Source organism: Marmota monax, unplaced genomic scaffold (assembly GCF_021218885.2).
Source record: "Marmota monax isolate L192 unplaced genomic scaffold, Marmota_monax_Labrador192_F-V1.1 WCK01_AAM20220418_F8-fsc00007, whole genome shotgun sequence".
Classification (NCBI taxonomy): Eukaryota; Metazoa; Chordata; class Mammalia; order Rodentia; family Sciuridae; genus Marmota; species Marmota monax.
Window position 1 is genome coordinate 22,694,219 of NW_026692781.1, and position 15,741 is coordinate 22,709,959.

The following is a 15,741-nucleotide window of genomic DNA, read 5'->3' on the forward strand; positions in this document are numbered from 1 at the left end:
GTGGAATTAGGCTGGGTTCATCAGTATAATTTCTCATTCTTTGCGTTGTACATGATATAGAGTTACACAGGTTGTATAATCATATATGCATATAGATAATGATATTTGATTCATTCTACTATCATTCCTACCTGTATACCTCCTCCTCTACCCTCACTCCCCTTGGTCTAATCCAGAGTACCTCTATTCTTTCCTAGCCCCCACCCCCTTATTGTGAATTAGCATCTGCATATCAGAGAAAACATTCAGCCTTTGATTCTTTGGAATTGGTTTATTTTATTTACATGACATTCTCCAGTTCCATCCTGTTGAAGTATAACATTAGAGAAGCACACCAAGGCAAGCGTATAAATCAGGGTTTATTTAAAAAGAGGTAACATAGACTTCTCCCAGGAGGGAGAAGGGGTCCATAGCTGGTATCTTGGTATCATGAGAAGTGAGGCATTCTGCCCTTTTTTATATGTCCTAGGCTTCCTTTGTTCTGATGCTCTCTTCCCCTTATCTTTCTCTTTCCTGCATACATGAATGGGCCCAGGAGATGCTTGATGGGATGGCCAAAAGGTGTGAAACAGGTGGTGAAGTGGGAGGGCTGGATAGGATGGAGCAGCCCAGGACACATTAATTAAAACCGTTTACAACTCAATGTAGGGAGGGGCAATTCCTGGGATAGGTTACCTTAGCAACAGGTTGGAGCAGGGGCAGGTTATCTTGATAGGGTGGAGGGCTTTGAAGGCATTTCATTCCCTCAGATGGCAATCTCCAACTTCTCTGACTCACTCAAATTGGCCTCCTTGATCCGACCTGACTTGATTTACCTATTTATACTAACTGCTTGTCTAATTCTGGCTTCAATGCCATAATTTCATTCTTCTTTAAGGCTGAGTAATATTCCATTATGTATATGCACCACATTTTCTTTATCCATTCATCTGTTGAAGGGCATCTAGGTTGATTCATAATTTTAGCTATTGTGAATTGAGCTGCTATAAACATTGGCATGGCTGCATCACTGTAGTATGCTGACTTTAAGTCCTTTGGTATAAAACTAGGAGTGGGATAATTGGGTCAAATGGTGGTTCCATTCCAAGTTTTCAGAGGAATCTCCATACTGCTTTCCAGAGTGGTTGCACCAATTTTCAGTCCCATCAGCAATGTCTGAGTGTACTCTTCACCCCCCACACATCCTGGCCAACATTTCTTGTTACTTGTATTCTTTTTAATATTTATTTTTTTAGTTTTCAGTGGACACAACATCTTTGTTTGTATGTGGTGCTGAGGATCGAACCCGGGCCACACGCATGCCAGGCGAGCGCGCTACCGCTTGAGCCACATCCCCAGCCTCATTACTTGTATTTTTGATAACTGCCATTCTGACTGGAATGAGATGGAATCTCAGAGTAGTTTTGATTTGCATTTCTCTAATTGATAGAGATGTTGAACATTTTTTTATATATTTGTTGACAGATCATATTTATTCTTCTATGAAGTGTCTGTTTAGTTCCTATGCCCATTTATTGATTGGTATTTGTTTTTTTGTTAAGTTTTTTGAGTTCTTTATATATCCTGCAGATTAACGCTCTGAGGTACATGTGGTAAAGATTTTCTCCCATTCTATAGGCTCTCTCTTTATGTTGATTGTTTCCTTCCTTTGCTGTAAAGAAGCTTTTTAGTTTGACTCCATCCTATTTACTGATTCCTGATTTTACTTCTTGTGCTTTAGGAGTTTTGTTAAGTCAGTTCCTAAGCTGACATGATGGAGATTTGGGCTTACTTTTTCTTCTAGTAGGCATAGGGTCTCTGATCTAAAGTCTAGGTACTTGATCTACTTTGAGTTGAGTTTGGTGCAGGGTGAGATATTTGGGTCTAATTTCATTTTGTTACATATGGATTTCTGGTTTTGCCAGCACTGTTTGTTGAAGAGGCTATCTTTTCTCCCTGTATGTTTATGGCACCTTTGTCTAGTATGAGATAACCATATTATGTGGGTTTGTTTCTGTATCTTCTGTTCTGTATTATTGGTCTTCATATCTGTTTTGGTGCCAATACCATGCCATTTTTGTTATTATGGCTCTAGAGTATAACTTAAGGTCTGGTATTGTGATGCCTCCTGTTTCACTCTTCTTGCTAAGGATTGCTTTGGCTATTCTGGGCCTCTTATTTTTCTAAATGAGTTTCAAGATTGCTTTTTCTAGTTCTATGAAGAATATCATTGGGATTTTAATATGAATTGCATTAAATCTGTATAATGTTTTTGGTAGTATGGCCATTTTGACAATGTTAATTCTGCCTATCCAAGAGTATGGGAGATATTTTCATCTTGTAAGGTCTTCTTCAATTCGTTTCTTTAGTGTTCTGTAATTTTCATTGTAGAGGTCTTTCACTCTTTTGTTAGATTGATTCACAAATTTTTTTTGAGGCTATTGTGTGTGGGGTAGATTTCCTATGCCCCCACCTTTTAAAGGTACCATTATCTCCTAGTAGTACCACAGGGTGGCAATCAAATCTCTAACATATGGCCTATGGGGGACAACTAAGATCCAGACTACAACAAGAAGTGAGATTCAACTTAGGCCATCAAGTTGAGGTAGTAAGGTAGGCAAAAAGGAAGGAAGATGGCATTTCAGTTGAATAGAAGAGTAAAAGCAAAGACCTTAGGTTTGAAAATGATTACTGTTTAGCCTGCTATGGACAGAACATTCCAAATTGAAGAAAATTAAGCAATTTCTAACCCCCCACTGCCCCTTCCCTCTACCTCTTCTCTCCCTCCCCCTGCACCCTCCCTGTCCCCTCTGTCCCTTTCTCCCTCTCCCAATCCTCTCCCTCTCCCTCTCTGTGACTTTTAGTAAATTAGTAAACTTCATTTTTTTTTCCCAGTGGGTTTTAGGTTTACAGCAAAATTGAACTGAAGCACAGAGTTCCTAAACATATATACCTTCCAACACTATTGACATCTTACCACATCTGCTAAAATTAAGGACTTGTATTAACACATCATTACACAAAGTCTGTAGATTAAATTAGGGTTTATTCTTGGTGTTTTGCTTTCTATGGGTTTAACAAATGGTTAATGACATGTAGTATCATACAGGATGGTTTCACTGTCTCCAGTATTCTCCCTACTTTCAACCCCTGGTAACCAGTGATCTTTTAAATGCCTCCATGTTTTCCAGAATGATATCTAGTTAAACTCATACAATATGCACCCTCTTCAGATTGGCCTCTTTCATGTAGTAATATGCATTTACATTTTTTCCATGTCTTTTTATGGCTTGATGAATCATTGTTTTCTTATCACTGAATTATATTTCATTGTGTGGATGTACTACAGGTTATTAATCTGTTCACCCTTTAAGTTGGATTTTGTTTTATGATCAGTTCTGATGATCCCTGTGTTTTAATTGGTATATTTAGTCCATTGAGGTCTAAAATGATGTTGATATATTGTATTAATATCTACTATACTTATGACTCTTTTCTTTTCATTGCTCTTGTTTTTGTTCCTGCTTTTCTCTCCCACACTTTTTTTTTTGCCTTTTATGGTTTAATTTAGCATTGTATACGATGTTATTTTCTCTTCTTCCTTTGCATATTGTTTATACTTCTGTTTAAAACCTTTATCAATGACTTCCCTAGAGTTTATAATAAATATAATGCAAGTCTACTTTCGAACAACACTATACTACTTAGGTAGTACAAGTATTTTGATAGCAAAATATTTTAAAATCTTCCTCCTGTCCCTATATCATTGCTGCCATAATTTAATTTATGCATATGCACAAATAAGCATTTGTCTTTTTCTATATGTAGTTGAAATCTTTGTTATTATTATTATTTTGAACACTTATCTGTTAGTTCAATGAAGAAAAATTGTTATTCATCTCTTCATTCTCTTAATATCCTTCTTTTTTTAAAAATAAATTTAACTTTATTTATTTATTTATTTATTTATGTGTGCTGAGGATTGAAACCAAGGCCTCACCCATGCTAGGGCAGTGCTCTACAACTGAGCCACAACCCCGGCCCCTAATGCCCTTCTTTCTTTCCATTATAGAGCTAAGTTTCTGGCCTATATAATTTTCTTTCTCTCTGAAGAAATTCTCAATGACTTTCAAGTCAGGTCTACTGGCAACAAATTCCTTCAAGCTTTGATTATCAAGCTTTTGATTCCATTTGTACTTTTGGAGAATAATTTCACCATGTGAAGAATTCTAGGTTCATAGTGTCTTTCTCTGTATTTCACTCCACTCTTCTTGCTTGCATGGTTTCTGGGTAGAAAGTGGGTATAATTTGTATCTCTGATCCTCTGTAAATAAGGTGTTTTTCCTCTGGCTTCTTTCAGGAATATTTTTAAAATCTTCTCTTTTCTTTAGTTGGAAAATTACATACTAAGATGTATTGTTTTGTTTGTTTGTTTGTTCACTTGTATTTATTCTGGTTGGTCTTCCCTGAGCTTCCTGGATCTAAGGTTTGATATGTGACATTAATTGGGGAATATTATGTCATTATTGTTTCGAATATTTCTTGAGTTCCTTTCCTTTCTTCTTTGTTTTTTTTTTCAGTCTTTGCTTTTTAGTTTGAGGGGTTTTTATTGCTATATCTTCAAGCTCAGAAATTCTTTCCTCAGCTATGTCCCGTCTACTAATAAGCTCATTAAAAGCAATCTTCATTTCTATTACAGTGTTTTTGATCTCTAGTATTTCTTCTTGTTTTTTTCCTTAGGATTTTCCTCTGTCTGCACACCTGTTCTTGAGTACTATATACTTTATCTATTAGTACACTTAGCACATTAATCATAGCTGTTTTAAATTCCCTATTTGATATTCCCAACATTCCTGCTATGTTTGGTTCTGATGTTTACTCTTGTATTTATAAAATGTCTTTGTGATTTTTAGTATGTCCTGTAAATTTATCTTTATAACTGGACATGATGTACTTGGTCAAAGTAACTGGTAAGTAAGCCTTTAGTAATGTAATAATAAGGTATGAATGGAGGTAAAGTGTTCTAAAGTCTTATATTACATTTCAGTCTGTTAGTGATTGTATGCATCTGGACTGTAAATTTCATCAGTGCTCCTTGGTCCACTCCTTCTATCCCTTAAGTGGAACAGGATGTCTAAAGGAGGATGGAGTTGGGTATTTTCCCCTTCCCTTAGGTGAGTCAGTCTCAGAAAATTCCAGCATGATAAAATAATTTTTCATGAAGGTAGACCTTGTTAAGAACAGAATGTTCTGGAGTATTTCAAAATGAGATATTTTCTCTCTTCCTGCCTGAAGCATGAAGAGATTTTTCTCTAACACTCTATCCACTGTGAGGGTCTGAACGAGTTCCTGGAGATAAAACACATAAAAGCATGGGGCTCCCCCCATAACTGGTCCATCTAGTTGTTTTTTTTGTTGGGGGGGGGTGCCAGAGATTGAACTTAGGGGCACTCGGCAACTGAGCCACATCCCCAGCCCTATTTTGTATTTAATTTAGAGACAGGTTCTCACTGAATTGCTTACTTCCTTGCTTTTGCTGAAGCTGGCTGTGAACTTGAAATTCTCCTGCCTCAGCCTCCTGAGCTACTGGGATTAAAGGTGTATGCCATCACAGCAGGCTCCTATAGTTTTTAACTCTTACATTTGTTCATGCTGAGTCTCTACCAATTTGTCAATTACAGTTAAGGTTTTCCTGTCCCAGTACTGGTTTCCACTGAAGTTTTTGTTTGTGAGTTTCTGCTTCAGTAAGTTGTGATTCTCTGTATCTACCTGTCTGACTCTCTAATTTGGGGGGCATCAGTTTACCCTGTGACCTCACTTCTCTGATGAATCAAAGAGGGGATATTGATTTTTTTCACTGTTTGTATTTTTTACTTGTTAGGATGCAGCAGATTTATTTATTTATCTATTTTTGCAGGACAGGGAGAGTGGTGGTTTGACCTAGCTAGGTTTTCGTGCATGCCAGGCAAGTGCTCCACCACTGAGCCACATCCCCAATCCTTTTTATTTCATTTTATTTTCAGACAGAAGCTCATTAAGTTCCCTATGCTAGCCTTAAATTTGTAATCCCCATGCCTCAACCTCCAGAGTTGCTGGGATTACAGGCATGCAGCACTGCACACAGCTTCTGGAGTGATGGTTTCTAAGCTCCTCACATGCCAGACCAGAAACTGGAAGATTAAGCAATAATTTGAAATATGGTGCTTCACTGATGAAATACCATTTAAGCTGAAGAATGAATGGGAGTTCACTAGAGTCTGATAAGAGAGGAGTTGTTTGGTAGAAGGAAGATGTCAGGGAGCAGAAATATCCCAGCATGACCAGATAATGCATCATCCAAGTCAGGGAGTCTTGAAAACAAAAGGGGGAACTCCTAATGATTATGGTAGTGGAACAGGATAGACCAGACCTTTCCTGGGCAATATGGGATGTATGATCACCCTACATTTGGGGAGCTATAAGAAAGCCAGAATGAAGAAAGTGAAGTGTGTTTGGGTGTTTGAGAGTTGTAGCTGGTTGTTACTTGTAATCAGATGGCCTTGAGAAGCTACTTAAAAGTTTTAAGCAAGGAGATGAAAATATCAAGCTTACAATTTGAAAATATGGATAGGGTAAGTGAAATAACAAGGTGAACACATTAGTTAAGAGGCGAATATGGCTTTGATCAGGATGGTGGTAGCAGTGGAGAAAGGATTTTGAGATACATAGTCTTAGTGATGAACTGATTATAGAGATGAAATGAGAGGCGGGTGTTAAGAAGCATTGCAGGTTTTTTTCCCTAGAACTGATTAGACCATTTTTTTTTTTTGGCAGGGTCGGGGGGTTACTGAGGATTGAACTCAGGGGCAATCAACCACTGAGCCACATTGCCAGCCCTATTTTGTATTTTTATTTAAAGATTCAGTCTCCCTGAGTTGCTTAGCGCCTTGCTTTTGCTGAGGCTGGCTTTGAACTTGCAATCCTCCTGTCTCAGCTTCCTGAGCTGCTGGGATTACAGGCGTGTGCCACCGTGTCTCCTGGCTCAATTAGATAATTTTATGCCAAGGTAACCAGCACCCCAGTAGAGCAGGTTTCTGCTAGGAGGTATAAGTTGCCTGGGAAAATAAAAAGCCTGGAATAATCAGTAAGAAATAAAGACAAAGCCAGAGATTAGATTTAGAAAGCGGGGCATCTGATGGTTCTTCCAGCTCTGATAGGAACTGGAGCTGAACAACTGAAAAAGACCCCAATTCCTTATTTAAGGGGAAGTACATCAAAGTCAGGGATATGGTTTCAGTGTGGAAGGGGTCTTGTTTCAGTATAGCAGGGATCTTGTAGTAAACAGGTTGTTTGGTGCTTGGCAGGTTTTGCCCATTTCTGGGCTACTGTGTTTGATCTTAAGGTTGTGAGTTAAGGCAGGGTTCCAGCATGATCTGGGCTTTCTCAAACCAGGGAATTCCACACAGGAGTTCCCAGAAAAGCAGCTTCCCTGCCTTATGTTGGCTCAAACAAACCCATAATTCATATATTGTTTCCAATAGACCTTGATATCATTCACGGATTTAGGGAGGAATGAAAGAGGACCAGGTTTAGAGGGAAGGACAGGATGTGATGTGTGGAGATGCTTTAGTGAGATAATGTTGTTGAAGATCTGGAGCTCAGAGAAGAAATAAGACATATCCTGGAAGGCATGAATTTGCAGATGGTAAATAAAACCACCGAGAATAGAAAAGGGTCTAATATGGAGCCTTAAGGTTCATTTAGATACTGGGACAAAGGGAAGGTCCCAAAGGAAAAATGCAAAGAAGTAGCAGGTGAGGGAAGAAAAATAGAGACTATGATATCATCAATGCAAAGGGAAGAAACTATTTTAAATAGGAAGAAGTGGGAAACAGTATAAAATAAAATACTGTTGACAGATAAATGAGAATTGACATGCAGTTATGGTTTGGCTCTGGAATGCCCCCCAATGACTCATGTATCGAAGGCTTGGTCCTCAATGCAGCTGACCTCAGGTAAGGCTTTTGGGAAGTGATTGGTTGGATCATGAGGGCTGTGACATCATCACTGTTCACTGATAGCTGAATACTACTGGAAGGTGGTAGAAATTGTAGGTAGTAGGACATGGTCAGAGGAAGTAGTCCACTGGGAATATGTATGCCCTGGAATTTATCTTTCCTGACCCCTGCTCCCGCCCCCCCCTTCCTGGCTGCTATAGGCTGAGAAAAAACCTTTTTCCATATGCCCCTTTACCATGATGTTCTGCCTCACCTCAGTCCCAAAGCAAGGAGCCCACTGATCAGGGACTTCTGAAACTGAGCCAAAATAAATCTATTGTCCTAAGTGATTTTCCTCAGGATGAAAAGCTAATACAAATGCCCACTAGATTTAGTGACAGAGACGCCTTTTGTAAACATATTTTTTTCCAATTTCAAAGGATCTTATTTCTTACTACAAAGCATTTTAATAAAATAAAAAAATAAAAAGAAATAGCTAATTTTACAATTATTTTAAAATTTCAAATATTTAATATTTTCAATGTTATTTATTTTTCTTCATTTATAAAGAAATGTGATATTTGAATGGTCAGATATCCTGAGTTAAATAAATTCATCCTTATAGTAATTATTTTAGAGATTTTTATATCGTATAATCCTAAACTCTGTGGTTGGCTACCAAAAAGGCATGCTTTATAGGAGTGCTAATTCTTTAATGACTGAAATAATTGTTCACCCATTGTAGGCCCAACACCTCTGCACCTGGCTGCACAGGCTTGCTCATTAGAAACAACCGTCTGTCTACTCTGTTTCAAAGCTGATTACACACTTTCTGAAAAAAGAGGATGGATGCCGATTCACTTTGCTGCTTTCTATGACAACATCTGCATCATCATTGTCCTTTATAGGAAGGATCCTACTTTGCTAGAAGCTGAGGCTACAGCTGAGTAAGTTTTAAGCATTCATAAGAATATAAATTTCTGCTTTTTTCACACACTGACACTATAAGACATGATTGATATGGGTGATTTGAAACATAGGCAAAGCTAACTCTGAAGTCCTTTCTGATCTGATCACTGTCTTTTTCTCCTTCCACTTATCTTTAGAATTTAAAAAGATAAGATCTTCTATCAACTTATGTATGCTTTCTGGATGAATAAGGACTGAGCCCTAGGGAGATTTTCCTACCTTGTCCTAATAATATGGTTCCACAAATTCATTGATCAGGTTAACTACTTAGTGCCCTGGAGGAAGCCTGAGACTAGGCATTAGAACACTGTTCTAAATTGGACCTTATGCAACCATGAGGTAGCCCTTGACTCCTCATGAAAAGGGCAGGGGGATATCTAGTAGTATATGGAAGACAAATACAGTGAAAAAAAGAATACTTTGAAATAATAAAACATTCCAATCTTTTGTTTCACAATTTAGCTGAGAATCAATGTTTGGGGTGGCGGCATAACTTCTTCTGAAGGTACATTCTTGTCTAGGAATCTAAAAAACAAGTTAGTATTTTGAATCTCTGAACCTTTTAAAAGTATATTTCATTCATGTTTTTCTATGTCTTCCTAGGTCTAGCCAGTCCATTATTATTCAGTGGCCTCAGGCTAGCATACTGATTTTTTTTTATTTTTTATTTTTTATTGTTGGTTGTTCAAAACATTACAAATTTCTTGACATATCATATTCCACACTTTGATTCAAGTGGGTTATGAACTCCCACCTTCACCCCATACACAGATTGCAGAATCACATCAGTTACACATCCATTGATTTACATATTGCCATACTAGTGTCTGTTGTGCTCCGCTGCCTTTCCCATCCTCCACCATCCCCCGTCCCCACCTCTCCCCTCCCCTCCCCTCCCCTCTTCTCTCTCTACCCCCTCCACTGTATAACCCTGAGGGTCTCCTTCCATTTCCATGCAAGTTCCCTTCTCTCTCCCTTTCCCTCCCACCTCTCATCCCTGTTAAATGTTAATCTTCTTCTCCTGCTCTTCGTCCCTACTCTGATCTTAGTTACTCTCCTTATATCAAAGAAGACATTTGGCATTTGTTTTTTAGGGATTGGCTAGCTTCACTTAGCATAATCTGCTCTAATGCCATCCATTTCCCTGCAAATTCTATGATTTTGTCATTTTTTAATGCAGAGTAATACTCCATTGTGTATAAATGCCACATTTTTTTTTATCCATTCGTCTATTGAAGGGCATCTAGGTTGGTTCCACAGTCTTGCTATTGTGAATTGTGCTGCTATGAACATCGATGTAGCAGTGTCCCTGTAGCATGCTCTTTTTAGGTCTTTAGGGAATAGACCAAGAAGGGGAATAGCTGGGTCAAATGGTGGCTCCATTCCCAGCTTTCCAAGAAATCTCCATACTGCTTTCCAAATTGGCTGCACCAATCTGCAGTCCCACCAGCAATGTACAAGTGTACCCTTTTCCCCACATCCTCGCCAGCACTTGTTGTTGTTTGACTTCATAATGGCTGCCAATCTTACTGGAGTGAGATGGTATCTTAGGGTGGTTTTGATTTGCATTTCTCTGACAGCTAGAGATGGTGAGCATTTTTTCATGTACTTGTTGATTGACTGTATGTCCTCCTCTGAGAAGTGTCTGTTCAGGTCCTTGGCCCATTTGTTGATTGGGTTGTTTGTTCTCTTATTGTCTAATTTTTTGAGTTCTTTGTATACTCTGGATATTAGGGCTCTATCTGAAGTGTGAGGAGTAAAGATTTGTTCCCAGGGTGTAGGCTCCCTATTTACCTCTCTTATTGTTTCTTTTGCTGAGAAAAAACTTTTTAGTTTGAGTAAGTCCCATTTGTTGATTCTAGTTATTAACTTTTGTGCTATGGGTGTCCTATTGAGGAATTTGGAGCCCGACCCCACCGAATGTAGATCGTAGCCAACTTTTTCTTCTATCAGACGGCGTGTCTCTGATTTGATATCAAGCTCCTTGATCCATTTTGAATTCACTTTTGTGCATGGCGAGAGAAAGGGATTCAGTTTCATTTTGTTGCATATGGATTTCCAGTTTTCCCAGCACCATTTGTTGAAGATGCTATCCTTCCTCCATTGCATGCTTTTAGCCCCAGATAGTTGTAATTTTGTGGATTGGTTTCTGTGTCCTCTATTCTGTACCATTGGTCCACCCGCCTGTTTTGGTACCAGTACCATGCTGTTTTTGTTACTATTGCTCTGTAGTATAGTTTGAAGTCTGGTATCGCTATACCGCCTGATTCACACTTCCTGCTTAGCATTGTTTTTGCTATTCTGGGTCTTTTATTTTTCCATATGAATTTCATGATTGCTTTCTCTATTTCTACAAGAAATGCCGTTGGGATTTTGATTGGCATTGCATTAAACCTATAGAGAACTTTTGGTAATATCGCCATTTTGATGATGTTAGTTCTGCCTATCCATGAACAGGGTATATTTTTCCATCTTCTAAGATCTTCTTCTATTTCTCTCTTTAGGGTTCTGTAGTTTTCATTGTATAATTCTTTCACCTCTTTTGTTAGGTTGATTCCCAAGTTTTTTTTTTTTTTTTTTTAAGATATTGTGAATGGAGTGGTTGTCCTCATTTCCATTTCAGAGGATTTGTCGCTGATATACAGGAATGCCTTTGATTTATGCGTGTTGATTTTATATCCTGCCACTTTGCTGAATTCATTTATTAGCTCTAATAGTTTCTTTGTAGAGCCTTTTGGGTCTGCTAGGTATAGAATCATATCATCTGCAAATAGTGATAATTTAAGTTCTTCTTTTCCTATTTTTATGCCTTTAATTTCTTTTGTCTGTCTAATTGCTCTGGCCAGTGTTTCGAGAACTATGTTGAACAGAAGTGGAGAGAGAGGGCATCCCTGTCTTGTTCCAGATTTTAGAGGGAATGCCTTCAGTTTTTCTCCATTCAGAATGATGCTAGCCTGAGGCTTAGCATAGATTGCTTTTACAATATTGAGGTATGTTCCTGTTATCCCTAGTTTTTCTAGAGTTTTGAACATAAAGGGATGCTGTACTTTGTCGAATGCTTTTTCCGCATCTATCGAGATGATCATATGGTTCTTATTTTTAAGTCTATTGATGTGGTGAATAACATTTATTGATTTCCGTATATTGAACCAGCCTTGCATCCCAGGGATGAATCCTACTTGATCATGGTGCACAATTTTTTTGATATGTTTTTGTATCCAATTCGCCAGAATTTTATTGAGGATTTTTGCATCTAGGTTCATTAGAGATTTGACAGTTATAAGGGCACTGGCTTCCTCTTGTTGCTCCTTCACGTATGGCTTCCATGGTATACAATGACAATTCCACTTCTATTATTGCCTACATTTTAGCCAAGAGAAGAGAGAAAGAGGAAAAGTATTGGCACATTCCTTTCTCTTTAGGGAGTGGCCCATGTAACTTCTATTAATGTTTTGTTGACCAAACATGGTCATATGGTCATACCTATCTATAAAGGAGTTTGGGATGTAATACTGGGCTGGACAGCCATTTGTACAATCAGAAGATCTTTACTATCTAAAAAGCATTGGTGGATTTTTCATAAAAGCTGTTACTTTCTGCTACAATGAGAAAGTTGGAATTTGAAAACTGGAAATGAAGTATGAAGAAATGGCATAACTACTAACTGAGCTTTAGGTTCATCATTTGTGAAATGTGCTAAAAATACTTGACTTCCTTTTCCCTTCACTCAAGAATTTTTGAAAGGAGGAGAAAGGATAGGTTATTCTAAGAACTTTGTGCATCATAAACTTTTAAATAAACTCTAAGACTTTATATATATATATATATATATATATATATATATATATATATATATATATATATTGGGAAGGAGGACAGCGGCCAATACTAAGGACAATTAGTGGAGGCAAACTGTTTGCATGTGGAATATACATGATGAGAATTCATAAGGAAGAGAAAGAAGGTGTTGGTGTAAATCAGAGTGCCTCCAACAGCACTTGGAATAGCTTAACAAAAATTAAATATGACACTATAAGTGTGCTTAAAATATTATTCTAATGCATTCCTTGATTTTTAGGAATCAGTGTACTCCATTGCTACTTGCTGCTACTTCAGGAGCACTGGAAACTATTCAATATCTGTTTTCTCTTGGTGCTAACTGGAGAAAAACAGATATTAAAGGAAATAATATAATTCATTTATCAGTGCTAACCTTTCACACAGAAGTACTCAAGTATATAATAGAATTAAATATTCCTGAACTTCCAGTTTGGAGAACTTTAGTAGGTGAGTATAGAATATATAATTTCTTTGTAAATAAATGTTCTAGTTATTTGGCTTAATTATTGATATTTACACAGAAATGGGTCAAATAAAATGTTACATATATCATATCTTATATGTTTAAAATAATGAAATAAAACAAATTAAAATCAGAAATAAAAATGCAAATGATAAAGATCTACATTTTTGTATGCTAAAGTAGTTTTATTTCTGTATCCCCAAAAGACTATATTTTACACAATTATTTTTATTTTAGAAAGTTCTCAGAAATCAAACCACCCTCTCCTCCATCAAAAAAGTGAATTTTTTTAAAAAGGGAGGAAAATAAAATTTAAGTGGAAAAGGCTGCTTCTAATTTTTTCCTTAATGCCTAATTTAGAGACAAATTCAGCATACTTTTCATATTTTGGTAAATATTTTATGAAAACTTATGTTTGGAGAAATTTTCCCAAATTTGTAGTCCATCTAGACAGAAATATTATAAGAGAAAGTGTTACTAGACCAATGCAATGTATACATATAATTTTACTCCTTCTCAAGACCCCAATAAAATTATATGAAGATTAAATAATAATACCACCACTGGTAGCAGAAAAGCATTCAAGGAAAAATAAGAAAAGATACAGCAGTAGTAAAATGTTAAGATGATGGAAACATGTACAAGTCTTAGGACTTAGCTGGCTAGAGAAAATCGTTGCAAGCCAATGATGGAAAAGTAGAGAACCTCTAGAACTTACACCAGTTCCTCAAAAGACTTAAGAAACAGCAGTGCTAGTCAGAGGTGCTCTCCTTATAGCTTAACCAGGAAAGACCCAAATATACTGAGGCTAGATTTACTCCATGAGGAACAGAAGGGGAAAGGACCTGGGAAACTTAGAGTCTGACCCAAGAGAGAAGCAAAGTTAACTTCATGGGTGATAGTAAAGGCTGAAGTTCCAGAATGGAACTGTGCACCCCGCCCTAGAGGGAAAAAGCAGGAGGAATTTGTCAATAGGTAGAAACAATTCTAAGAAAATGAAATAAGGAAATTATTACCTACACTGAGAGATAATAAAAGTGAGAAATGAAATACAATTATGCTACACTATAACACTCTTCTATGAATAGCATTTATATAGGCATCTTAATGAAGTGCTGAATATTGATTTCATTAAAAGCTATAAATATGATCAAAGGGAAGAAAGAGGAAATGGCAGTGCAGTGTTGAAAAAGCTTGTTTCCCTTTTTCATAAAACATTTGGTAAATAATATCTAAAATTGATATAGCAAAATGTTGCAGTGTGTGGAAATAAGTAGAAATATGGAGATGTGTAAAGAGCAGAAGGTATTGGGAAGAAATAAAAGTGGTTATATTTGGAGAGATGAACTCCCTCTCCCCCCCCCCCCCGAAAAAAAAAAAAAAACACAAGGAAGGTAAGGCCACAAAAAATATTTTGTTACAGGCCTTTTAGTAACATTTACCTATAAATCATGAGTATGAAATAAAAACACATTAAAGCAAAAATAAAATAATTGGACAGTAAGGCCTAATTTTTCCCCCAATACTTTATATATCTTTAGTGGTACAAATAAATTTAAGATTTTCAACCCTATTTCCCTGGTTTCAGAAGTCTGAATATCTGGTTTCAAAACTGGCTTAGCAATCATGAAATTCATATGGAAAAATAAAAGACCTAGAATAGCAAAAACAATGCTAAGCAGGAAGTGTGAATCAGGCGGTATAGCGATACCAGACTTCAAACTATACTACAGAGCAATAGTAACAAAAACAGCATGATACTGGTACCAAAACAGGCGGGTGGACCAATGGTACAGAATAGAGGACACAGAAACCAATCCACAAAACTACAACTATCTTATATTTGATAAAGGGGCTAAAAGCATGCAATGGAGGAAGGATAGCATCTTCAACAAATGGTGCTGGGAAAACTGGAAATCCATATGCAACAAAATGAAACTGAATCCCTTTCTCTCGCCATGCACAAAAGTGAATTCAAAATGGATCAAGGAGCTTGATATCAAATCAGAGACACGCCGTCTGATAGAAGAAAAAGTTGGCTACGATCTACATTCGGTGGGGTCGGGCTCCAAATTCCTCAATAGGACACCCATAGCACAAAAGTTAATAACTAGAATCAACAAATGGGACTTACTCAAACTAAAAAGTTTTTTCTCAGCTAAAGAAACAATAAGAGAGGTAAATAGAGAGCCTACATCCTGGGAACAAATCTTTACTCCTCACACTTCAGATAGAGCCCTAATATCCAGAGTATACAAAGAACTCCAAAAATTAGACAATAAGAGAACAAACAACCCAATCAACAAATGGGCCAAGGACCTGAACAGACACTTCTCAGAGGAGGACATACAATCAATCAACAAGTACATGAAAAAATGCTCACCATCTCTAGCAGTCAGAGAAATGCAAATCAAAACCACCCTAAGATACCATCTCACTCCAGTTAGATTGGCAGCCATTATGAAGTCAAACAACAACAAGTGCTGGCGAGGATGTGGGGAAAAGGGTACACTT

General features: G+C 37.3%; 1 protein-coding gene across 1 annotated transcript in view; it reads left to right on the forward strand.

Moving 5' to 3' along the window:
* The window catches only part of Ankar (ankyrin and armadillo repeat containing), a 76,611-nt gene that overhangs the window by 24,557 nt on the left and 36,313 nt on the right, over positions 1-15,741 (forward strand). The window contains exons 7-8 of the mRNA XM_046447416.1: positions 8,701-8,902; positions 13,003-13,211. Coding sequence (XP_046303372.1) covers positions 8,701-8,902; positions 13,003-13,211 — 411 coding nt within the window. The remainder of the gene's footprint in view (positions 1-8,700; positions 8,903-13,002; positions 13,212-15,741) is intronic.